The 26,019-nt window shown below is 42.7% G+C and overlaps 1 protein-coding gene across 1 annotated transcript in view; it reads right to left on the reverse strand.

Moving 5' to 3' along the window:
* Positions 1–26,019, reverse strand: part of LOC148893057 (voltage-dependent T-type calcium channel subunit alpha-1H-like) — a 53,451-nt gene that overhangs the window by 6,779 nt on the left and 20,653 nt on the right. Inside the window, exons 9-31 of the mRNA XM_089007303.1 lie at positions 25,220–25,757; positions 22,575–22,888; positions 19,171–19,322; positions 17,946–18,131; positions 16,837–16,954; positions 14,255–14,410; positions 12,786–12,873; positions 12,523–12,707; positions 11,353–11,649; positions 10,222–10,322; positions 9,978–10,101; positions 9,307–9,375; positions 8,050–8,234; positions 6,255–6,381; positions 5,504–5,629; positions 4,503–4,592; positions 3,990–4,182; positions 3,753–3,904; positions 3,058–3,167; positions 2,845–2,978; positions 1,891–1,961; positions 659–737; positions 371–492 (exon numbers count right to left, since the gene is read on the reverse strand). Coding sequence (XP_088863429.1) covers positions 371–492; positions 659–737; positions 1,891–1,961; positions 2,845–2,978; positions 3,058–3,167; positions 3,753–3,904; positions 3,990–4,182; positions 4,503–4,592; positions 5,504–5,629; positions 6,255–6,381; positions 8,050–8,234; positions 9,307–9,375; positions 9,978–10,101; positions 10,222–10,322; positions 11,353–11,649; positions 12,523–12,707; positions 12,786–12,873; positions 14,255–14,410; positions 16,837–16,954; positions 17,946–18,131; positions 19,171–19,322; positions 22,575–22,888; positions 25,220–25,757 — 3,717 coding nt within the window. The remainder of the gene's footprint in view (positions 1–370; positions 493–658; positions 738–1,890; positions 1,962–2,844; positions 2,979–3,057; positions 3,168–3,752; positions 3,905–3,989; positions 4,183–4,502; positions 4,593–5,503; positions 5,630–6,254; positions 6,382–8,049; positions 8,235–9,306; positions 9,376–9,977; positions 10,102–10,221; positions 10,323–11,352; positions 11,650–12,522; positions 12,708–12,785; positions 12,874–14,254; positions 14,411–16,836; positions 16,955–17,945; positions 18,132–19,170; positions 19,323–22,574; positions 22,889–25,219; positions 25,758–26,019) is intronic.

A 26,019-nucleotide genomic window follows, 5' to 3' on the forward strand; every position in this document is an offset into this window, starting at 1 on the left:
ATATATATATATATATATATATATATATATATATATATATATATATATATATATATATATATAAGTGTCGTTATATCGATATTAGTCCGAAAAAATATATATATCGATATATATGCATGTAATTTTCTCCGTGCGTGCATATATCGATATATATATATATCCGATATCGATATAACCAGACTTTACTGTATATTCACTTTTGCCAATTTTCACCTCAAATGATCTCTCTCGTCCATACAAAATTGCACTTCCACTTTCTTCCAACGGGGGGCGCAAAAGACCTTAGGCCTCCCCACCAATTGTCTGGTCCCAACCTCCCTCCTCCCTCCTCCATCTTCCATCTTGGAAGATGGAGCTCCTTGCGAATCACCTTCATGATCCCGTTCCAGTTATCGCCGGTGGACACGCGGAAGAGCGTCAGGAAGGCCATTCCGAAGTTGTCAAAGGTGGCGTGACGACTGAGGCCCTCGCACGGGTTCTCCTCGGAACACTCTGAAAAAGGCAACCCGCCGGATAGGCCTTAGAAAACAATGGCGGACGGCCATATGGGGGAGAACGCGCTGTTGGTTTTATGCTCAAATCGACATCATTAATGCATGGAATGCAAAAAAAAAAAATAACGTCGACGCGTACTGTACGTACGCACACGCGCACTAACCCAGTTTTCCAAAGAGCTCAACTCCCAGAGCTGCATAGATGAAGAACAGCAACATGAAGAGCAGACCCAGATTCCCCACCTAGACAGGCGTACGCCACATACGCACACATATATACAGTACATGGATACCGTGACACACACACACACACACACACACACACAGAGACAGCATCCAGAGAGAGAGAATGCGAGAGAGCGAAAGAGTGAGAGTGAGACAGGGGCGTACAGAAAGCAGACGGAGCGTTCCAGCGAGCTAAACTACAGTGAGGCCGAGGCTTACGAACTTAATTGGTTCCCAGACAGAGTGTGTAAGGAAAAAAAAATGTGTGTCCCAAAAATTAATTTCCCATAGGAAACCATTAAAATGAGAATAATTCGTTCCCAGGTCCCCCATAAAACATCATTTTCTACTTTTCTAAGCCTTAAAACTGCACAAAATTGACCTTATTTTATGTATAATAAATGTGCTATTGTATTATAATGAAAGAAATGAACTGTACTGTATAATAAAGTGGTTTTATTGACCTTTGTGATGGTCGTTGATGGCTTGATGGAATGGAGTGGCCGCTTTCATCAGCATTAAACACTTGATGAGGAACGTAGCCTTCTTCTTCGACCATCTTGTAGGAGCTTTCTTTGCGATAATTTTACCTGATTGATGGGATATTTTAACCTTGCGGTCTACACTCTGCCTTTGAACTATCAAAGTTGAAACTAGTTCAAATTTCTGGCTGGCTATCTAATCACTATCTAGCTCGCTGGCTATCTTGCTAGATATGTGTTGGCTATCGATTGACTAGCTAGCTAGCTAGCTTTCTAGCTAGATATGTGTTGGCTATCGATTGACTAGCTAGCTAGCTAGCTTTCTATCTATTTGAGTTAGTTCCGGGTTGAGGTGAACGCTGGCGCGTGTGGCTGCTACTGCTCACCAACAGAAAAACTGATCCTGTGACTGTAAAGTGACCTTGAGAGTTTTGAAAGGCGCTCATCAATGAAATGCATTATTATTCGTATTATTATTATCATTTGCTAGCTATTTGCTATCTATTAGCTCTGGCTGGCTAGCTAGCTTTCTAGCTAGCTATCTATTTACTATCTAGCTGGCTGGCTATCGAGCTAGATATCTGTTGGCTATCGATTGACTAGCTAGCTAGCTTTCTATCTATTTGAGTTACTTATTAATACAAGCAAGAGTGATTTTGTGGACGGCTTCCCGTTTGCTCGGCGGTTACCTGAGGCAACGCTTGCATGACCGTGTCCAGCAGAGCTCGCATTCCCGTGGCCATCTTCAACAGCTTCAGAACTGAAACAGACGAGGCACCGCACATCAGGAAGTGGCCACGCTCATTTGCGGGCGCGCTTCATTTCCATGCTAACGCTAACCGTGTGTTTGTTTGTTTATTTATTGATGTATGTCTTTATTTATTAGTTTATTTGTAGATGTCTATTTACTGAGATATTTATTTATTTATTCATTTATTTTTATATTTGTATTTATTTATTTGTTGACTTATTTGTGTACACATCTATTTATTTGTAGATGTCAATTTACTTCGGTATTTATTTGTTTATTAATTTAGTTATTCATTTATTATTATATTTGTATTTATTTATTTACTTATTTGTGAATGTATTTGTTTATGTATTCATTTTGTTATCCTTTTATTTATATGTCTGTATTTATTTATTTATTTATTTATTTATTTATTTGTTGACTTATTTGTGTACACATCTATTTATTTGTAGATGTCAATTTACTTCGGTATTTATTTGTTTATTAATTTAGTTATTCATTTATTATTATATTTGTATTTATTTATTTACTTATTTGTGAATGTATTTGTTTATGTATTCATTTTGTTATCCTTTTATTTATATATCTCTATTTATTTATTTATTTATTTGTAAACATTGCCTATTTATTTGTAGATGTCAATTTACTTCTGTATTTATTTGTTTATTTATTGATTTAGTTATTCATTTAAATATATATTTTTATTTATTTATTATTAGTATTCATTTATTTCTTTGTCCATCTATTTATCTATTTTTGTACATATCTGTTTATTAGTAGATGTCTTATTTATTTATTTATGTAGATATCTATTTGTAGATGCCTATTTCCTGAGTTATTTATTATTTCATAATAATAATAATAATAATTATAATAATAATAATAATATTACCCCGCGTGATCCTCAACACCCTCATGATGCGTATGATGGTTGGGTTGATGGGCAACGAGGCGTTCAGGTCGATTTCTTCCAGCGTGATTCCCATGATGGACAGCAGCACAATGGCCAAGTCCAACTGGTTCCATCTGGACAACAAGAATCCAGTTAAAGGGGGGGGGGGGGGGTTGAGGGGGTGGAGGGCGATGCGTGCTAGCATGTTGCTACCGTTCTTTGAAAAAGCGACGAAGGCCAAACGCGATGAGCTTGAGGATGGCCTCGATCACAAACACCACCGTGAAGACATAGTTGCAGTACTTGAGGATCTCCACCAGGTACTGTTTGACGCGCGCACACACACACACACACACAGAATAATAATAATACATTTCATTTGTAAGCGCCTGATAGAGATTAGACAGAATAAGAAGTTCTCATATTTCAAAGTTTCATGCTGTTATATGCTTAGTCAACATGTGTGACTAAGCAACTCCTTTATCACTGAAGCTCTTTACGACTTGAAACTCCTTCACAGGAAGAGCTCATTAGCCACGTTACAAATGTATCAGTTCATGGAAAAGACAATGTTTAATTGCTTACAGCTGTTCACGCTTAGTACGCCCAGGGACGTGGAAATTCTCATCAAGAAAACTATGGATTTGCATTCTCAATAAATATCAATGGCTGCAAAAGGCGTCTGTCATATGACAATCTTTCTTTACTAATGTATCATCTCTGACAGCACCTTTCAAAACTCTCAAGGTCACTTTACAGTCAAGTTTGCGCCATATACCCAGCTAGCCAGATAGCTAATAGCTAGCAAATAGCTCGCTAGGTATTTAAGATGCAGATGTTTGGACGGAGCGCTGCCATTTCCCAATTTCATTCGGGCACACATGAAGAGGGCTCGTTGCCGTGGTTACCTGGGGTTGGTTGTAATGCTCCATGCTCATGGTGAGCAGGTTGGTGAAGATGATGACGGTGATGAAGAGGTCCATGTAGTAGCTGGTGCACACGCTATGGATGGAACGACGCAGCGGCGAGTAGTCGGCGTAGTACGGCTTCTCCAGGGCTTCTGCGGGCACGTCAACGTGGAGCGGGTTTGCGCGACTGGTCTTCCATCACCGTTTGCTTCGAGGAACTGAGAAGTTTGCACTCACTGCGCCGCCGCTTCTCCAGGCGCTTGCGTCGCTTCTCCTCGCGGAGGCGGGCCTCCTCCTCCTCCTGCTGCTGCCGACACTTGTGGAAGTTCTCCACCACCACGCCCACAAACATGTTGAGCACGAAGAAGCTGACGATGAGCAGGAAGGAGATGAAGAAGAGAAGCATCCACGGGTTGTTGTTGCGGACGGGCTGCCTCCCAAAACAAAACAGGCGGGAGTCGGGGGTCGCAGGGGTCAGGGGTCAATGTGGCGCAGCAGTCACGCCGCAGCCATTCGTCAACCGCATTCACTTTTTTTCCCCACCTTCTTCATCTATCTATCTATCTATCTATCTATCTATCTATCTATCTATCTATCTATCTATCTATCTATCTATCTATCTATCTATCGATCTAGATAGACAGATCTATCTATCTATCTATCTATCTATCTATCTATCTATCTATCTAGATAGCTAGCTAGATAGCTAGCTATCTAATAAAATAAGGACTGTTGAAGTGAGGAGAGCACCTGCTGGTCGACGCCGACCGCGTCCAGGCCGTCGTACATGATGCTGACCCAGCCGTCTTTGCACGACAGCACAAACAGAGACATCAGCGCCTGCCAGATGGACATTTCATTTACTTGGCCATGCGCGTGCTTGTGTGTGTGTGTTTGTTTATATGACTAGTCTTGTGAGGACCACTCACATAATTTATACCATAAGTAGTGAGGACATTTTTGACAAGTGAGGACTTTTTGGCCCGTCCTCACAAGTTTTTCATTCTAAAGGCTTCTACAGGGTCTATATACGCACCTGTTAAGGTTTCAGAGAGGTCCTCACAAATTCACCCAAAATGATTTTTGGTGTGTATTTTCATTTCACTTGGATACACACACTTTTTACTCACTGTGTGTGTTTATGTGTGTGTGTGTGCGTGGTTAATGAGAGGAGAGAAGTTCATACCACAGAAAGTAAAACAATATTTTAACCAAATTCACGACAGGGGTGAGGACTTTGAATGTACCCATTCAGAGTCCTCACTCCTGCTGTTATTCCAGTTTCGAGTCCACTTTGTATCGCTTTGTTTTTAAAGAAGTTGAAGTGGGAAAATGGGGTGACATTTAGTCTTCAAATGGAACACTAGTTCTTCTCTGAACTTATTAGCAACTGTGGTCCTCACTCTTTATCTGGATTTACCTTACAAAACCATTGAAACAGGAATGTGTGTTTGTGTGTGTGTGTTTAATGAGAGGAAAAAGTTCATACCACAAAAAGTCAAACCATATTTTAACTAAATTCACTACAGGGATGAGGACTTTGAATGTACCCATTCAGAAACCTCACTCCTGCTGTTATTTCAGTTTCAAGTCCACTTTTTATTTATTTGTGGGTGGGTGACATTTAGTCTTCAAATGGAACACCAGTGTGTGTGACCTCACAAAACTATCGAAACAAGTGTGTGTGTGTGTGTGTGTGTGTGTGTGTGTGTGTGTGTGTGTGTGTGTGTGTGTGTGTGTGTGCGTGAGACCTGTCCCAAGTTGTCAAAGTTGTACTTCCTGCGCATCCAACGGTGACCTGCGTCCAAGCACTGCGTCTTGTTGGTGACGCTGGTCACGTTGTAGCCCTCGCAGTGGAAGAACTTGCCTTTGAATAACTGCATGGACACACACATACACATACAAACACACACACACAGATGACAGAGAAGGTAAGTGCAATAACATTTTTGAGGACAGAGGTGGATTTTTAAAAAAAAGTAAATTTAATTCATTTTCATCCCACGTGTGACTCAGTCGAGTGTTGAACACAAAGTTTTCAGATCAAACAAAGTATCCAAAATGCATTGCGTGTCGCTTTCTCGGTCAGGGGCGTTCCTTCCGTGACGTCACGTCAGGCATCGTCATCAACTCGAAAACAAGACTTCCGAAATATTCAGCGCGAGTCTTAAAAGGTAAAATATAGCTCTATAGCGTGGAATCTTGCTCAAATACGCTAAGTAGAAGTCATTTGAAGTGATTCGACAAATTCGGGACACAACTTGTTCGCAGGCGTCGGTTGTCCTTTAAATTTGCATCTACTCTCAATAAATAGCTTGGCAGATGGCTGCAGAATTCAGGCGTCTGTCATGAATAGCTACGTCTCCTGCCAGCAGTAAAAGACAATCTTTCTGTGTTGGAGCCTTTTGTCCACAGTGTCCGATCGAACATCTCTGACAGGCCTATATATCAATTAAATGTATTATTATTCTTATGAATATTCATTTTTGGGCGGGCGTTTACCTGAACCCCCAAAATGCCAAAGACGATGAAGAAGGCACAGCAGATGAGGACGATGTTGCCGATGGGCCTGAGCGACGTGATCAGGGTCTCCACCACCAGTTTTAACCCGGGAGCTCGGCTGATTACCCTGAAACGGAAACTCTCAAGGTCACTTTACAGTCACAGAATCAGTTTTTCTGTGGGTGAGCAGCGGCAGCCACATGCGCCAGCGTTCACTCAACCCGGAAGTAACTCAAAATAGATAGAAAGCTAGCTAGCTAAAAGACGGCCAATAGCCAGCAATCCATTTTGCTAGCTAGCTCGACAGCTAATATATAGCGAGCTAAATAGTCAACTAGATAGATAGATGGCAAATACATAACAATAATAAATACATTTTATTTTTCAGCGCCGTTCAAAACTCTCAAGGTCACTTAACAGTCACAGGATACGTTTTTTTCTGTGGGTGAGCAGCGGCAGCCACACGCCAGTGTTCACTCAACCCGGAAGTAACTCAAATAGATAGAAAGCTAGCTAGCTAGCTAGTAGATAACTAACAAATAGCCAGCCAGCTAGCTAACAGATAGCTAATAGACAGCCAGCTAGCCAGCTAATAGATAGCTAACTAGCCGGATAGATAGCTAACAGATAGCCAGCCAGCTAGATAGCTAGCTTTGGGGAAAAAAAGGACATTTTTGCAAACTGTTGTTTTTTAAGCTAGTGTTCAATGTTATTTTTCAAAATATGCTTTGTCACACTTTTTTTCCCCTAAAAGTGGGATGATGTAAAAAAAAAAATTAAACAAAAAAATGAACTTTTATACGAGTTTCCCCTTTTCCAATTTTTAATCTTGCTTCATCTCACATCAAGGTGAGGCGCTTCCTAATTGCAGGGAATAAAAAGTTGACAAATGAGATCTCCTTAATTTCTTTTTCTTTGGTGGTGTTGTCATACTTTGACAGGGTGCCCCGCCCACTTGTTAAATTTTCGCACTGTTGCCGCTTCCAATGGCGCTTCATTTGCCCGCCCGCCCGCCCTCCCCATCAATTTCAGACACGAAAATATGAACCTTGTTGCACACCTGCAAAATTGTCATTTCAGAGCACCCTCCAAAAAAGTGTACAGGGATACCTTGGCTTACAAACTTAATTGGTTCCCAGACAGTGTGTGTAAGGAGAAAAGTGTGTATCCCAAAAAATAATTTCCCATAGAAAACCATTAAAATGAGAATAATCCGTTCCCAGGGCCCCATAAAACATAATTTTCTACTTTTCTAAGCCTTAAAACTACACAAAATATACCTTATTTTATGTATAATAAATGTGCTATGGGATTATAATTAAAAAAATAAACCGCTGTATAATAGTCGTTTTATTTACCTTTGTAATGGTCATTGATGGCCTGATGGAATGGAGTGGCATTAAATTCATCAGCATTAAACACTTGAGGAACATAGCCTTCTTCTTTCACCATCTTGAGGAATGATCCCTTGGAGGTACTTTCTCTGCCATAATTTTACCTTGTTCATCATCAATTGTGTTCTGTTTAGCTGGTGATAGCTCTTGTTAGGAGAACGGGCTCGTTCGCGATCGACACATCACTCATTGTGGCAGCTCCGTGTGTATCTCGAAAAATAGTTCGTATGCCAAGGTAAAATGTTCCTAAATTTAACATTCGTAAACGGAAAAGTTCGTAAGCCAAGGGGTTCGTAAACCGAAGTATCACTGTATTCCGAAAACAGATTTTTTTTCATTCAACTGGGTACCGTCCGCGACAAACGAGAATGGTCGGACAGAAGCTAAAGCGGTTTTGACACCTGAGCGGTCGTAGCGTGCGCAGCAGCCGTAGAACGCGCAGGATGCCGAGGATGCGATTGCCACCCGCCGATGCCACCGACACCAGGATGTCCACCAGGGACACCAACACCAAAATCCCGTCCAAGATGTTCCAGCTACTCTGCAAATACACACCTTGGCCAAAGTACATGCCCATGGCTACTACCTGCAATCACACACACACACACACACACACACACACACACACACACACACACACACACACACACACACACACACACACACACACACACACACACGCACACACACACACACACACACACACACACACACACACCTCAGTAACATTACAGATTCAGGTCCCCACAAAACTGGAAAAAAGAAACTGATTACACACATTCATCGTGTTCGTCATCGTGCTCGTCATCTTATTCGCGAATTCCGATTTAGTACTCGGAAACACACACAAACACACACACAAACACACAAACACCTCAGTAACATTTCAGATTCAGGTCCCCACAAAAGTGAAAAAAAGAAACTGGTTACACACATTAATCACATTTGTCATCTTATTCGCAAATTCTGATTTAGTACTCAGAAACACACACACACACCCACACACACACACACACACACACACACACACACACAACTGTCAGTAGCATTTCAGATTCAGGTCCCCACAAAACTGGAAAAAAGAAACCGGTTTGGTTACACACAATAATAATAATAATAATAATAATAATAATAATAATAATAATAATAATAATAATAATACACTTCATTTCAAAAATCACATTAGTCATCTTATTTGCGAATTCCGATTTAACATGATTGATGAACACGAAATGGGACCGATTTGTGACCTCACAACCATGAAAAAACAAGTTTGCATGCACACAAGTTGTTTTCCAGATTTATGACTTGTGAAATATTTTAATGATTTCATTTTTTTTGCAACATTAAGAAATAGGTTTGAACAAGTCAAAATTGAGTCACAGTTGTCGGAAGCCGACATTGTTTATGTCCCACATTGCGGCTGTGTGAATACCGTCAGGTCCCCATAGGTCTGGAAAACAGTCCACAGTCATGAGTCATGTGAATCTTCTGATTCGTGACGTGCTGAAGTCAGTCCATTTTCAGCTCCATTTTTAAAAAGTTCTGCTGAGGTGATTTATGTCTAAAAAAAAAATGGAACAATGCAAATTGGTTTCCCCCCCCCCCCCACCCCACCCCCGGTTCCTCCAGCCCAGCGTAAGGCGGCCTACACGTACCTTGACCATCATTTCGCCAACAAAGATCACAGTGAAGATGTAATTGGACACGCTGAGGAACACTCGCTCCTGTTAAACACACACACACACACACACACACACAGATTCCTGTTTCAAAGGGTTTGTGAGATCCGGATAACTCCAGATAAAGGAGTGAGGACCACCGTTGCTGCTAAGTTTAGAGAAGAACTAGTGTTCCATTTGAACACTAAATGTCAGCCCATTTCCCACTTACACTTCTTTAAAAATAAAGAAATAAAAAGTGGACTTGAAACTGAAATAACAACAGGAGTGAGGACTCTGAATGGGTATAGATAGTGAAAAGATAGGTAGCTATATAGCAAATAGCTAGCCAGATAGCTAATAGATAGCAAATTTTCATTTCTAAGCGCCTTTCAAGACTCGCAAGGTCGCTTTACAGACACAGGATACGTTTTTGTGCGAGTGAGCAGCGACAGCCACACGCGCCAGCGATCACTCAACCCAAAAGTAATTCGAATAGATAGAAAGCTAGCTAATAGATAGCCAACAGATACCTAGCTAGATAGCCAATCAGTTAGATAGTGAATAGATAGCTAAATAGATAGCAAATAGATAGCCAGATAACTAACAGATAGCAAATAGCTAGCGAATTATAATGCGCTAGCGCATTAGCGCGCGAGCGTTGTTACCATGCTGTGCGGGTGAATGTCGGGCCTCTCCAGCGCGATGGTGATGCAGTTAAGGAAGATGAAGAGCAGGATGATGTGATCGAACATCTTGTGCCCGATGGTTTTCTGGCACCATAGCCTGAAGCTACACACACACACACACACACACACACACACACACACACGCACGCACACACAAACACACGCATTATGTCAACAATGCGCGTATACGTGTTTAGACACGCCCCCCAGCCAGGCGATTTACCGGTTGTGCGGAGCGAAGACGTAGAGCGACCAATCCTCGTGCTCCACGCACCACTGAGGCTCGTACGGCTCCAGAAGATTCCTCAGCTTCTGGTACAAAGTCTGCAACGGCACATGACGGATGTTCTCCAACGACCGAATCTAGTTGACGGAAGCTCCCCAACTTACAAACGAGATACGTTTCGAACGGTCGTTTGTAAGGTGAATTCGTTCGTAAGTTGCTTCAGTGCTAGATTTTTTTGATGACATGTATGTTGAAGGCTTAAATAAGTATGTTTAAGGTTTATATAAGTATGTTTAAGCAAACATACTTACATAAAAGAAACATTTCATAAAATATATGCTCAATAAAGATATGTATTTGTAAAACTGGAGAAAAACTACATTTGTTACTACGTCTGTGTAAGCTCTCAGTCGTACAGGAGTGGTCCATCGATGAAAAGGTTTGTCCTAGCCGTCATCTGTACAAATTTGAAGGTATCGGATGTTTCGCTTCTTATCCAAGAGGCTTCGTCAGCAAACTAAAAATGTTTTTGTTGGTAGTTTTGGCCCAATATATAAAACAGCAAAACCCTTCACTAAATCGCCATGGTGGGGTGAGGTTCAATTTGGGTCGTTTCTACAACTGACCTCTTAGGCAACATAGGCTTAGTTATGCTGATGAGGTGATACCAGATCAAATGGGGGCAATCAGGCTAGTTGTAGACCCCATACTCAGGCAGGACAATAGAAGTAATCCGTCAGGATAATAGAAATAATCAGTCTGGACAATAGAAGTAATCAGTGTAGCCGCAGGGAGTAGTCCTCTGCTCCCCCCAACCAACCTGAGAGCAGGGACCAATCATAGCAGAGTCTGGCACTGCCACATCTGGACAGTAGGGGTATATATAGGGCCGCAACTACCAGCAAAAAAAATGTTCGCTGACGAAGCCTTTTAGATAAGAAGCGAAACGTCCGACACCTTCAAATTTGTACAGATGACGGCTGAAGAAACCTTCTCATCAATGAATGGACCACTCCTGTACGACTGAGAGCTTCCACAGACGTAATATACTGTTGTTCATAAGTCGAATGTTTGTAAGTAGGGGAGTGCCTGTATGGGTCAAACAGGATCAGGATTGGGATTGCTAACCTCCTCCACGTCCTCGTCGTCCGTCTGCGTGTGGTAAAGCGACGTCTGGAGCGCGGCGTCGCAAGCGTGCTCGGGCGCGGCGAAGGCGGTGGACCCGTTGCAGTCGGGCGAGCGCAAGGGGGGCACCTGAAGGTAGTCGGGGGTGTCCAAGGACGCCTCCCTGCTGCCGCTGCCGCCGTCCGAGAGCAGCGACTCCATCTCGCCCGACTGGCTCCGGCGGTGGAGGCTGGGGGCCCGGCCCACGCCCACGCTGGTCCAGCTGGAGCGGCGGCTCTGCGGGAGGCTGTCCCACGGAGGCTGGGGAGATAACGCCCGGAAAAAACAACAACAACACAAAAACAAACAAACAAACAAACAAAAACACACTAGGGTTAAGAGTGCAACTAATAAGTAAATATGTAAATAAGCAAAAAAGCAAATAAGTAAATAAGTAAAAAAGTAAATAAGTAAAAAAGTAAATAAGTAAATAAGTAAATACGTAAATAAGTAAATACGTAAAGACGTAAATATGTAAATAAGTAAATAAAGTCGGTAAGTAAATAAAGTCGGTAAGTAAATAAGTAGGTAAGTAAATAAGTAGGTAAGTAAGTAGGTAGGTAAGTAGGTAAATAGGTAGGTAAGTAGGTCGGTAAGTAGGTAGGTACGTAGGTAGGTAAGTAGGTAGGTAACTAGGTAGGTAGGTAAGTAGGTCGGTAAGTAGGTAGGTAAATAAGTAGGTAAATAAGTAGGTAAGTAGGTAGGTAGGTAGGTAAGTAGGTAGTAAGTAGGTAGGTAGGTAGGTAGGTAAGTAGGTAGGTAAGTAGGTCGGTAAGTAGGTAGGTAAGTAGGGCGATACGTAGGTAGGTAAGTAGGGCGATAAGTAGGTAGGTAAGTAGGTAGGTACGTAAGTAGGTACGTAGGTAAGTAGGTAGGTAAGTAGGTAGGTAAATAAGTAGGTAAATAAGTAGGTAAATAAGTAGGTAAGTAGGTCTGTAAGTAGGTAGGTAAGTAGGTAGGTAAATAAGTAGGTAAATAATTAAATAAATAAGTAAGTAAATCAGTAAAAAAGTAAATAAACACGTAAATAAGTACATAAGTAAACACGTAATTACGTAAATACATAAATACGTACGTACGCACGCCGACTATACGACAGTATATATATCAGGCTGTTCTATATATAAGGCTCACCGGCGATCTCTGTTGCTCGAGGCTATCCACGGTAGAGGCGGCACTGGCGCGCCGCGATTGGCCGTGGATCACGGTGGGCGTGGCCGCCGTATGCGTGATGACGGGCAGGCAAAGGGGCGGCGGCATGGAGGTTTTGGGGTTCAGGAGACCGTTGGGGATGCTGATCATGGCCGCGATCTTCCTCTCTTCGGGACGAACGGAAAGAACCTTTTTAAGACCATACCGCAACAACGCCATGTTAGCTTCTCAAGCTAACTAGCTACCCGCGGCGTACAGCTCCCGTAACTTCTCCTCCTCGTCGTAAGACAGAGACTGGCCTTCGTCGTCCGAATCCGAGCGGCTGGCGTCGCCCTGGCAGACAAACACGTGACGACAACACGCAAAGACACACAAAAACCGTCAGTCAGGGAAGGCAGTGGGGGGATTTCAGCAGATCTCCTGTCGTCACGGCAATGAAGCTTTGCCTGATTTAATTTGAATTTTTGCTGCGGCGATAAAGGATGGTTGAGATGGGGACCGCATCAACCGGGCCGCGTCTACCGGTGTGTGTGTGTGTGTGTGTGTGTGTGTGTGTGTGTGTGTGTGCGTGTGTGTGTGTGTGTGTGTGTGTGTGTGTGTGTGTGTGTACTGCCCGATGATGGAGATAAAGCAGCAAAATGTAAACAACAAAAGCTCACCAGCTGTGAATAACAAAAGTGATACCAAACACAAGCCTGCCCTGGAGACTTTTGTGTGTGTACGTATGTGTGAGCCCGTGTGTGTCTGTGAGAGTGTGTGTGTGTGTGTGTGTTTGTATGACTAGTCTTGTGAGGCCCACTAACCTTTTATACCATACGTAGTGAGGACATTTTTGACAAGTGAGGACCTTTTGGCCGGTCCTCACAAGCTTTTCATTCTAAAGGCTTCCTCTAGAAGGTCTATATATGCATTCACCCAAAATGATTGTTTTGTGTATTTTCATTTCACTTGGATATACACACTTTTTACTCACTGTGTGTGTTTATGTGTGTGTATGTGTTCGTGTTTAATGAGAGGAAAAAGTTCATACCATAAAAAAGTAAAATGATATTTTAACCAAATTCACTATAAGGGTGAGGACTTTGAATGTACGCATTCAGAGTCCTCACTCCTGCTGTTATTTCAGTTTCAAGTCCGCTTTTTATTGCTTTGTTTTTAAAGAAGTTGAAGTGGGAAATGGCCTGACATTTAGTCTTCAAATGGAACACTAGTTCTTTAAACTTATCTAACTGGCTAGCTATTAGCTATCTATTGGCTTACTAGCTAGCTTTCTCTCTATTTGTCTTACTATTCTGTTTGAGTTACTTCCGGTTTGAGTGAGCGCTGGGCGCATCTGGCTGTTGCTGCTCACCCACAGAAAAAAACTTAATCCTGTGACTGTAGAGTGCCCTTGAGAGTTTTGAAAGGCGCTTATAAGTGAAACTTATTATTATTATTATTATTATTATTATTATTATTATTATTATTAGCAACGGTGGTCCTCACTCCTTATCTGGAGTTATGCGGACCTCACAAAACCATTACACAGGAATGTGTGTGTGTGTGTGTGTGTGTGTGTGTGTGTGTGTGTGTGTGTGTGTGTGTGTGTGTGTGTGTGTGTGTGTGTGTGTCTGTTTGATGTCAGGCGACACAGCTTTTCTCCCGCCACCGCCGACACTCTCGTCAACACACCGCTAACGACAGCTAAAAGTGGACAAAATGGTGTCGCCCTTACCTCGGCCTGGAAGCCCTCAACCAAAATGGCCACCAGCAAGTTGAAGAGGACGTAGTTGCCGAAGGTCATGAGGGCGACGAAGTAGAGGGCGGCGAGCGGCGTGGTGGACGCCATGCCGTTGTACAGGACGGCGTTCCAGTCCTCCTGCGTCAGGATCTGAAAAAGGGAAACGATGACACTTTGCGGGGGGTCTGCGGCAATCATACATTTCATTTAGATGCGCCTTTCAAAACTTTCAAGGACACTTTACACTAAACTTCACTAAAAAACAAAAACAAAAAAGATACAGTGATACCTTGGCTTACAAACTTAATTGGTTCCCAGACAGTGTGTAAGGTGAAAAGTGTGTATCCCAAAAATTAATTTCCCATAGGAAACCATTAAAATGAGAATAATCCGTTCCCAGGTCCCCATAAAACATCATTTTCTACCTTCTAATTTTCTAAAACTACACAAAATATACCTTATTTTATGGATAATAAATGTGTGATGGTATTATAAATAAAGTAATAAACTTTACTATATAATAAAGTGGTTTTATTGACCTTTGTAATGGTCGTTGATGGCTTGATGGAAAGGAGTGGCCGCTTTCATCAGCATTAAACACTTGATGAGAAACGTAACCTTCTTCTTCCACCATCTTGAGGAATGATCCCTTGTATGTGCTTTCTATGCCATCATTTTACCTTGTTCCTCATCAATTGTGTTCTGTTTAGCTGGGTTGATACCTTTTTGCATCAAGTGCACAGATGTCTTGTGCGGGTTATTTGTGGAGCCTGATTGATGGGAATTTTAACCTTGCAGTCTACACTCTGCCTTTGAACTATCAAAGTTGAAACGAGTCCAAATTTCACTGTTTTCTATCCATTTTCTCACTCTCTCTCTGTCGTCTGCCTGTCTCTTTAATGTTTAAACCACCTCCCCTCACTGCTGCGTTCTATCAAAGTTTTTTTTTTTTATCTAAACAAAATAACCTGAACGTACGTGTTTAGTAATGTCAGAGATGCTCGATCAGACACTGTGGACGAAGACTCGAACCCAGAAAGATTGGCTTTCACTGCCGGCAGGAGACGCAGCCATTCATGACAGACGCCTGAATTCTGCAGCCCTCTCCCAAGCTATTTATTGAGAGTATATGCAAATTGAAGTGATACATTAGTAAAACATAGTTTTCTTGATTGGAATACCACGCCTCTGGAATGTTTCTAAGCACGAACAGCTGTTAGAAATAAAATATTGTCTTTTCCATCAACTGATAAATTTGTAACCTGGCGAATGAGCTCTTCTGTGAAGGAGTTTCAAGTCGTAAATTGCTTCGTTTCCCAAGTCCTAAATTCTGTCCAAGGCCAGATCTCCTAGATGAAGATGACACTTTACCAAGCTGTATCTGTTGACCTCAGATTGACCTCAGATTGACCGCAGGTTTCTCTGTGCTTCAATTGTGTACTCGAGTCACACATGTTGCCTAAGCATCTAACAGCATGAACATTTTTAAATATGATAACTTCTTATTCTCCCATCAGTAAACATGAAAATTGATGCGCGAAAAACACCAATCCGCTTATAACAAAACGATGTTAAAACCCACAAACGACTTTCTCACCGCGCTGTAATAAGAGGCAAACGAAGGCAGAATTTAATATCCGTCTCTACGGGTTCAACGGCAATAACGGTCGTCACCGTTAAGCAAGTTCCTGCCGAGTGCCTTTTGGCGACTCGTTTTCTTTTTTTCATTCTTTTTAGGGGAGGAGGGGGGGGGGGGAGTGGCATATCATTTATCTACTCTGATAGTGGGCACGGAAAGGCCGGTCCATATTGGATTAAAAATAATCAAGATGAGTGTCTGGGCAAGCTGCTTGGGTTTCAATGTCCTCCTCTTTCATTTGGAATGAAACAGCAAAAGTCGCCATCCGTTGTGTGTGTGTGTGTGTGTGCTTGTATGACTACTCTTGTGAGGACCACTAACATTTTATACCATATGTAGTGAGGACATTTTTGACAAGTAATAATAATAATAATAATACATTTCATTTATCAGCGCCTTTCAAAACTCTCAAGGTCACTTTACAGTCACAGGATAAGTTTTTTTCTTTGGGTGAGCAGCGGCAGCCACACACGCCAACGTTCACTCCACCCGGAAGTCACTCAAATAGATAGAAAGCTAGCTAGCTAATAGATAGCCAGCTAGACAGCTAGCTAGCTAGCTATCTAACTCATACATAGCCAGCTAGAGAGCTAGTAAGCTTTACTCACTGTCTGTGTGTTTATTTGTGTGTGTGTTCGTGTTTAATGAGAGGAAAAAGTTCATACCACAAAAAGTCAAACGATATTTTAACCACCTTCACGACAGGGGTGAGGACTTTGAATGTACCCATTCAGAGTCCTCACTCCTGCTGTTATTTCAGTTCCAAGTCCACTTTTTTTGTATTTTCATTTCACTTGGATACACATTTTTTACTCACTGTGTGTGTGTGTGTGTGTGTGTGTGTGTGTGTGTGTGTGTGTGTGTGTGTGTGTGTGTGTGTGTGTGTGTGTGTGTGTGTGTGTGTGTGTGTGTGTGTGTGTGTGTGTGTGTGTCCAACCTGGAAGACGGTGACGGTGGCCCACAGCAGTGAGTCAAAGTTCTTCCTGTCGGGTAGCGTGTCGCCGCTGTCTTGCCGCAAACCAAATTTACATCCAAACAAATGCATCCCCAGGATACTGCGAACACAACAAAGCAAAACATGGAAGAGTGAGGCCGTTATTTTTATTTTGAAAGGAGGAATTTGGTGGAGGTGCCTATCATGGGTGGGCCCCACAAAAAAAGCATTAAACACTTGAGGAACGTAGCCTTCTTCTTTCACCATCTTGAGGAATGATCCCTTGTCGGTGCTTTCTCTGCCATAATTTTACCTTGTTCCTCATCAATTGTGTTCTGTTTTGCTGGGTTGATCGCTTTTTGCATCAATCAGAATCAGAAAACCTTTATTCGCCCCACAACGGGGAAATTTGCAAAAGACTGGCAAAAGACAAGACTGGCCTGATTGCCCACTTTGCCCTGGTATCACCTCATCAGCATGACACATCCTATGTTGCCTAAGCAGTCTATTGTACGAACGATCCAAATTGAACCTCACCCCACCATTACGGTTAAGAGGACAATAGACTGCTTAGGCAACACAGGATGTGTCATGCTGATGAGGTGATACCAGGGCAAATTGGGCAATAAGGCCAGTCGTCAGTCAAGACAATAGTAGTAATCAGTGGAGCTGCAGGAAGTAGTCCTCTGCTCCCCCCCAACCTGAGAGCAGGGACCAATCATATCAGAGTGCGGCACCGCCACATCTGGACAGTAGGGATATATATATATAGGGCCCAAACTACCAGCAAAAGATTTTAGTATGCTGACAAAGCTTCTTGGATAAGAAGCGAAACGTCCGACACCTTGAAAGAAGTACAGATGACGGCTGAAGAAACCTTTTCATCGATGGACCATTCCTGTACGACTGAGAGCTTACACAGACATGATGTTTCAACAGTAGCCAAAATGGAACTGTATAGTGCCACTTAGCAGTTTTTTTGACAACGATACTAGTGCAGCGTGTTCTACCGGAAACAAATTCCTTGTGTGTTCTACATACTTGGCAATAAAGATGATTCTGATTCTGATCTTAGAGGAGCGTTGAACTCCAAAAATGGTGGAATCTCCTACCTGAAGATGAAAATAAAGAGCATGAGGAGCATGCAGAAGGTGGCCACGTTGTCCATGGTCTTCATGAGCACCACTAACTGCCTCCTCAGGGCTGGCAAGAAGCGCACCAGCTTCAACACGCGCAGCAGACGGAAGGTACGCAGCACGGACAAACCTCCGTCCGCCTCGCCCACAATCTCCCAAACACTGTCACACCCAGGGAGGAAGACATCAAATCATAAGAATCAGAATACATTTCATTTCGAAGCGCCTTTCAAAACTCTCAAGGTCACTTTACAGTCACAGGATCGGTTTTTTTCTGTGGGTGAGAAGTGGCAGCCACACACACGGGTTGAGCTTTTTATCTGGGCACGCTAGCAACTCTTCAGCCATTTGCAACTGGACGGGTCAGGAAAGATGTTAGCTATCTAGCTAGCAAGCTATCTATTAGCTATCTAGAAAGCTAGCTATTAGCAATGTGGATAGCTTACTAGATATTTGAGTCAAGGCAGATGCAGTATAGCAAGAAGCTAATTAAAGGACAACCGACACCTCCAAAACAAGTTGTGTCCATAATTTGTAAAATCACTTCAAATGACTTCTACTGAGCGTATTTGACAAAGATTCCAGCGCATATAGCGATATTTTACGTTTTGATGGCGAAATTAGAAGAAAAAACACATAAATAACGTCATGATGAATCGTGTGTTGCACCAAGACTACTATTTGATACTAGTTGACACAAATCAGCCCATTTCCAACAGAGCTTGGACGCCATCTTGTGCATTTTCTGGGACGCTACTTTGGAGTCCTGATGGCTCGAATTGATGCGGAAGGACTTCTTTAATCGATTCCAAACATGTATGCTTTCCTCTTCAGAACTATTTGAATCATATTCATAACTTGGATGAGTAACAAGAAAGCATCTTCTCCCAATCTGAAGCCATTGTTTTGATTCTGGAGCAAGGCAAGACGTCCTGGCGTGACGTCACGAACAAGGGGGCGGGACCTTCTGAAACTCGACATCTCCGCGTTCATTTTGAAGAAGTTTTGGGACACTTGAAGTCATTTTTATTGGTGTTTTGCATTTGACTAACAATATCCGCCTGCGTGTTTTGGCTATTTTAGATGCTATCAAACGTTTTTGTGATGTCAGCTAGGAAACAAAAAATGGTGTCGGTTGTCCTTACCCGAATGTGCAAAATGAGCTGTAAAATATTGTGGTGCGTTGTGATTGGGCCCCCACCTGATGATGACGATGATGCTGTCGAAGCCATTGTAGGGGTTTTTGATGTAGCCGAAAAGTCCGAGCGCCACCACTTTCAGCAGCATCTCCAGGCTGAACAGACTGGTGAACACCATGTTGCTGATCTCCAAAACGTCCGTCAGCTCCTGCGGCTGTGGGCGAGACTTGCTAGCTTGAGTCTGCTAGCGAGGCGCGGGGAAAACGGCAACAAAAGACTTCCCTGCATGGGATCACCTCTTGCTAGGCAGAATTTGCAGCGACTCAACAGATTTTTTTTCCCCCCCCCAATCACTAGACTTTCAATTAATTTTAGACAACCGCTTGTTGTTAAAATAATACATAAACAAATTAATACAATAAATAATAATAATAAATAAATAAATAAATAAAATACATAATAATAATAATGAATAAAATACATAATAATAATAATAATAATAATAATAATAATAATAATAACTGGCTATCTATTAGCTATTTATTTGCTATCCACTAGCTAGCTAGCTAACTTTCTATCTTTTTGAGTTATTCCAGGTTGAGTGAAGGTTGAAAACTGATCATGTGACTGTAAAGTGACCTTGAGTTTTGAAAGGTGCTTAGAAATGAAATATTATTATTATTATTATTATTATTATTATTATTATTTATTGTGACAAGATTTAAGATAAAAATTTAAAACAATATTTGGAGGCGTTCCCAATTAACAGAAGGGAAAGAATGAAAGGGCGAAAGTAATAATAATAATAATAATAATAATAATAATAATAATAATAATAATAATAATAATAATAATAATAATAATAATAATAATAATAATGTCACTGTCCTTGAGTGTATTTAAAGGCGCTGATAAATAAAATTTATTATTATAATTATTATTATTATTATTATTATTTTCGCCCCAGCAAATAGATAGCTAGTTACCGCTTTTGAGCATAAAGTCGGCCATTTTCATTCCATTTGTGACTGCTTTATTTCCTGTATTTGATAGCTGTCCATGTTAAGCGCTTTGTTGCAGCTTTGGCTCTTGTTAAAGTGCCAGATAAAGATCATACATACAGCTAGAGAGCTAATAGCTAGGGAGCTAGCTAATAGATAGCAAATAAATAGTTAATCGCAAGCCAGATAGCCACAGATAGCCAGCGAGACAGCTAAATGACGCCTTTTGTTTTGCATCCCGTCGGCCATCAACTGACTTGTGGAGTGTGTAGAGTCCAGGGAGAAGCAAACGATAGTTGTGCTAACAGGCTTCGGGAGGCACGACATGGAATGAGTTGGCATTTATTTATTAGAGCGCACGTGCGACGCGCATGTGACATCTGGCATGCGGTGCAGATGTTCTCCGGAGACGGTCTGTCCGGTCGGTCTCTGAGGTGTAAGCGGAATATTGTCGAGCGAGGTCACGTGCGATGGCATGAGGAATCCAGTTGAGTACAGTGGATATCCAAAGCTTCTTCTAAAAAGGTACTGTCCCTTTAAAAGGACAACCGACACCATTTTTTTGTTTCCTAACTGACATCAGAAAAACGTTTGATAGCATCTAAAATACCCCAAAACACGCAGGTGGATATTTTTAGTCAAATGCAAAACACCCAATCAAAATGAGTTCAAGTGTCCCAAAACGACTTCAAAATGACGATGGCGAGTTTCAGAAGGTCCCGCCCCCTTGTTCGTGACATCACGCCAGAACCTCTTGCCTTGATCTAGAATCAAAACAATGGCTTGAGATTGGGAGAAGATGCTTTCTTGTGACTCATCCAGTTATGAATATGATTCAAAATAGTTGTGAAGAGGAAAGCATACATGTTTGCAATCGATTAAAGAAGTCCTTCCGTGTCATTTTGAGGCGTCTGCACTGCAATGTAGCGTAGCGGAAAAAGCACAAGATGGCGCCCAAGCTCCATTGGAAATGGGCTGATTTCTCTGCTGGGAATTTGTGTCAACTTACACCTTCTTTATGCGTGTTAGCGCAATCGGCTGCGACACACAACGATTCACCAACGCGTTATTTTTGTAGTTTTCCTTCTCATTTCGTCATCAACACGGTGTTTTCAGATGAAAAAAGTACCCAAAATGCATTGTGTGTCGCTTTCTAGTTTCTGGTGTTTTGCATTTAACTAAAACTATCAGCCTGCGTGTTGTGGCTATTTTAGGTGCTATAAAACGTTTTTCTGATGTCAGTTAGGAAACAAAAAAATGATGTCGGTTGCCCTTTAATAAAAAAGTCCAAAGGGTGTGTATTTCTCCTTGGCAGGCTCTGCTGAGTTGCTAACTCGCCAATGTGTCTTCCAGTTGAGTAAATAGGCCAAAAAGGCAATCTTCCCCGGGCAAATCACAAAGCCTTCGCTGGCTCTCCTTCCGACTGTCTACTTGTCGCTCGTCTACTTCCTTTTCTCTCTCTCTCGCTCGCTCGCTCACTCTTGTCCAAGGGTCACACTTTAATTAACACTTCAGGTCTTCTGAGTTACATACACGCCGGCGTAAGAGATTGTGTGAGTGGCGCGGCAATATATACAGCGATACCTCAGTTTACGAACCCCTTGGCTTACGAACTTTTTTTTACGAACTTTAAATTTCTGAACATTTTACCTTGGCATACAAACTATTTTTCGGGATACACACGGAGCTGCCACAATGACTAATGTGTCGTTCGCGAACAAGCCTGTTCTTCTAACGACAAAATGGCAGACGGCTTGTTTTGCTTCTCTATTCCCCGCCCACAGTCGTCGGTTAAAGCCACATGATTGTTCAAGAACGCAGCAGTGAGGGGAGGTGGTTTAAAAACGACAGAACGATAGTGACAAAATGGATAGAAAACAGTGACATTTGGACTTGTTTCAACTTTGATAGTCAAAGGCAGAGGGTAGACTGCAAGGTTAAAATTCCAATCAATCAGGCTCCACAAATAAGCCATCTGTACACTTGATGCAAAAAGCTATCAATCCAGCTAAACAGAAGACAATTGATGAGGAACTAGATAAAATGATTGCAGAGAAAGCACCTACAAGGGATCATTCCTCAGGATGGTGAAAGAAAAAGTCTACGTTCCTCATCAAGTGTTTAATGCTGATGAAAGCAGCCACTTCATTCCATCAAGCCATCAACGACCATCACAAAGGTCAATAAAACGACTTTATTATACAGTACAGTTTATTTCTTTCATTATAATACCATAGCACATTTACTATCCATAAAATAAGGTATATTTTGTGTAGTTTTAAGGCTTATTTAGTAGAAAATGATGTTTTATGCGGACCTGGGAACGGATTATTCTCATTTTAATGGTTTCCTATGGGAAATGAATTTTTGGGATACACACTTTTCACCTTACACACTCTGAGAACCAATTAAGTTGTTAAACCAAGGTCTCGCTATATTTTGGTCTCAAACGAGCTTCCACGTACCTGTTCATGATATTCGATTCCCATAGACAGCGTGTTGATCAGTATTGCAATCATGATGCCTCTGTTGAAGTATTTGCTGCCCACGACGAGATCCAGTTTGCCCCTGAGTTCCGCCCAGCATGGAGCGCATGCCCGCCGCACGGGTCGCACGAGTCGAGGGGCGGAGCTCTTGCAAGATGGCGGCGAGGGACCTGGTTCTTCGCGACGATCTCCGTCCTCCGCCGCCTGCTTGTAGTAGCTGCAGTACGGACAGGGCGACGCCTCCACGGGGACCTCGCCCGGCAAGGGGAGTGCGAGGTGGGCGGCGCAACCGCCTGCGCACAAAAGCACATCTGTTAGCGCTACGTTTGCCTTTGACATTAAAAACAAATTGTCTTGGATGTGTTTTTGTATTCCTAAAACTCAATATTCTGTGGGTGAAAATGACAAAAACCCTGGCACTGGAGAAGACACATTTTTGCACATCGCCTGGCAGGGAATGAGTTAATGTATCTATTAGCTAGCGAGCTAGCTTTCTTTCTATTAGATCTACCTCCGACTTGAGTGAACGCTGGCGCGTGTGGCTGCCGCTGCTCACCCGCAGAAAAGATATCCTGTGACTGTAAAGTGTCTTTGAGAGTTTTGAAAGGCGCTTATAAATGAAACGTATTATTATTATTATTACTGTGTCTATTAGTTAGCTAGCTAGCTTTCTACCGATTTGAGTTACTTCAAGGTTGAGTGAATGCTGGCGTGTGTGGCTGCCGCTGCTCACGCGCAGAAATACTATTATTATTATTATTATTATTATTATTATTATTATTATTATTATTATTATTATTATTATATTTTATCTTGTTCCTCATCAATTGTGTTCTGTTTAGCTGGCTTGATAGCTTTTTGCATCAAGTGTACAGATGGATTGTGTGGATTATTTGTGGAGCCTGATTGATGGGATATTTTAACCTTGCAGTCTACACTCTGCCTTTGAAAGTTGAAACGAGTCCAAATTTCACTATTTTCTATCCATTTTATCACTCCCTCTCCGTCGTCTCCCTGTCTCTATAATGTTTAAACCACACCCCCTCAACTGCTGTGTTCTTGACCAATCACGTGGCTTTAACTGACGACTGGGTTGTGGGGAATAGAGGACCAAAACAAGCCGGCTGCCATTTTCTTTCAGGAGAAGTGGCTGGTTCGCGAAAGACACATCACTCATTGCGGCAGCTCAGTTTGTATCCCGAAAAATAGTTTGCATGCCAAGTAAAATGTTCCTAAATGTAACGTTCGTAAACGGAAAATTTGGTAAGCCAAGGGGTTCGTAAACCGAGCTATCACTGTATTTGTATTGGATGTTCACAAAACCTCAAGGGTTGCCGTCTAAATATTCATCCAGTTACGAAAGACTGATTGCAAATGTCGCCATTGAAAGTTCGCATTTTGTCTTTCGGTAGAATTTTCTTTCCGATCTCCGTTTTGGAAGTCGTGCAAAACAATAACAACAAAAGATAAGAACAATGGAAGCTGCTGTTAGTGTTCTTTGAGCAAGATGGCGGCTGGGGACGGGGGGGGGGGGGGGGTCTTTTTTTAGACGAGCGATTGTGCGCGCGGCGTATTTCTGCGCAATCATTAGCACGTAGCTCGAGGTGAGAAAAAGAAAAAACGTTTTTTTCAACGAGTCATCGAGCACAAGCGGTTCTCTTAGCGCCTTCTTCAGCGTCGTGACCGCCGGGTGGGCGTTTCCCCGAAGAGTGGCGGCGCGCTCGCTCGATCCAATCAAATCACTCCGTCGTCTGCTACTGTAGAAGATTGACATGATGTGGGAGGGGTCCATCGAAATGAAATGCCAAAATGGCGGCTTCGCGGATCATTCCGAATCGTCTTTGATGTTTATGGAAACGTATGCGTTAGCGCTAGCTAGCTTCACAGAAGATTGTAAATTAACTTAGCATATAATAAGAATACATTTCATCTGTAAGCGCCTTTCAAAACTCTCAAGGTCACTTTACAGTCACACGATCAGTTTTTCTGTGGGTGAGCAGCGGCAGGCACACGCAAATAGATAGAAAACTAGCTAACTAGCTAACAGATAGCACATAGATAGCAAGCCAGCCAGCTAACTAGTAGATAGCTAATAGAAAGTAAGCTAACTAGCTAGCGAGCGAATAGATAGCCAGCTAACTAGCCAGCCAGCTATTAGATAAACATTTATGGCAGCGTAAGAAACCTTAGAGTCTCTTTTTTCATTAGAAAAACGAGTTAATTCCTAAATTATCTACTTGCTATCTATTTGCTATGTATCGGCTATCTGGCTGGCTGGCTATCTCGCTAGCTATCTATTAGCTATATAGCTATCTAGCTAGCTATCTATTGGCTATATGGCTATCGAGGTGGCTAGCAATATGGCTAGGTGGGTAGGTAATATGTATTCATATTATTATTATTGTAGCATAGATGCTCATGTCAGCGATGACTCTTGACGTTTTTGAAAAGCCAACTTCACAGTGCAGAGTTGGCGAGTTGGACCCCGGCCGCGCATGCTCCCGCGTGGCTTTTCTCGGGGTATTCCGGTGCCCTCCCACATTCCGAAACCACCCGCGGCAGGACCGCACGAGAATACCGTACAAAAGAATCATTGCTCAGTGACCAAGCCGTCGTCATCTCACCGTGTTCCAGGACCAGCTGCGCTAGCCTGTCGCCACCCACCGCGGCGCCGCCTCCCTTCCGATTCGGAGCTTTTGTATGCGGGTGAGCGTGGAGAGGTGATATGACGGGATAATTAAAGCCTGCGTTCATCGGGCGACATTCCGCTAGCGGCGGCGACGGTTGCCTCCGCTGGTACGTCGGGCGAAGGTGCGACAGATCGCCCGCCACGTGGCCGGAATGGCGGTGCGCCAGTCCGTTCGTCTCGGCGACGCCCCGGTCCCGACGGCGTCCGGCGGCGGCGCCCGAGGCCGGCAGGCGGGCCAGGCGGGCCAGGCGGGCCAGGCGGCGGCAGGCCTTGCGGCCCAAATGCGCCAGGTAGCGGATGAGCTCCTCGTAGCAGCTGCCCGGTTGGCTGTCGCTGGCCAGCGTGGACGCCGATTGGTAGAGTTGGCGGGCGCGTTGCTCCGACTTCATCAGGGCGTGTTCGCGCTGCTTGGTCTCCGAGAACTGGGTGGCGATGACCACCAGGCACAGATTGATCATGAAAAACGAGCCCACCTGGACGGGGAATCGGGGGGGGGGGGGCGGGCAACCCAGTCAGAAAAGCCGACGGCAGTTTTCCAGTCCCAAATATTTTCTCCGTTAACTTTATACACACCACAACAATTTGGACCATAATATTCATTTATTCATTCATTCGTGCACCATGTATTCATTTATTCATGTATTCATTTATTTGTTGATTTATTTATTTATTTATTTATTTACTTATTTATTCATCTGTCCGATTATTTAGTTATTTATTTATGCATGTATTTAT

The sequence above is a fragment of the Hippocampus bargibanti genome, linkage group LG10 (genome assembly GCF_051943395.1).
Source record: "Hippocampus bargibanti isolate YZ-2025 linkage group LG10, ASM5194339v1, whole genome shotgun sequence".
NCBI lineage: Eukaryota > Metazoa > Chordata > Actinopteri > Syngnathiformes > Syngnathidae > Hippocampus > Hippocampus bargibanti.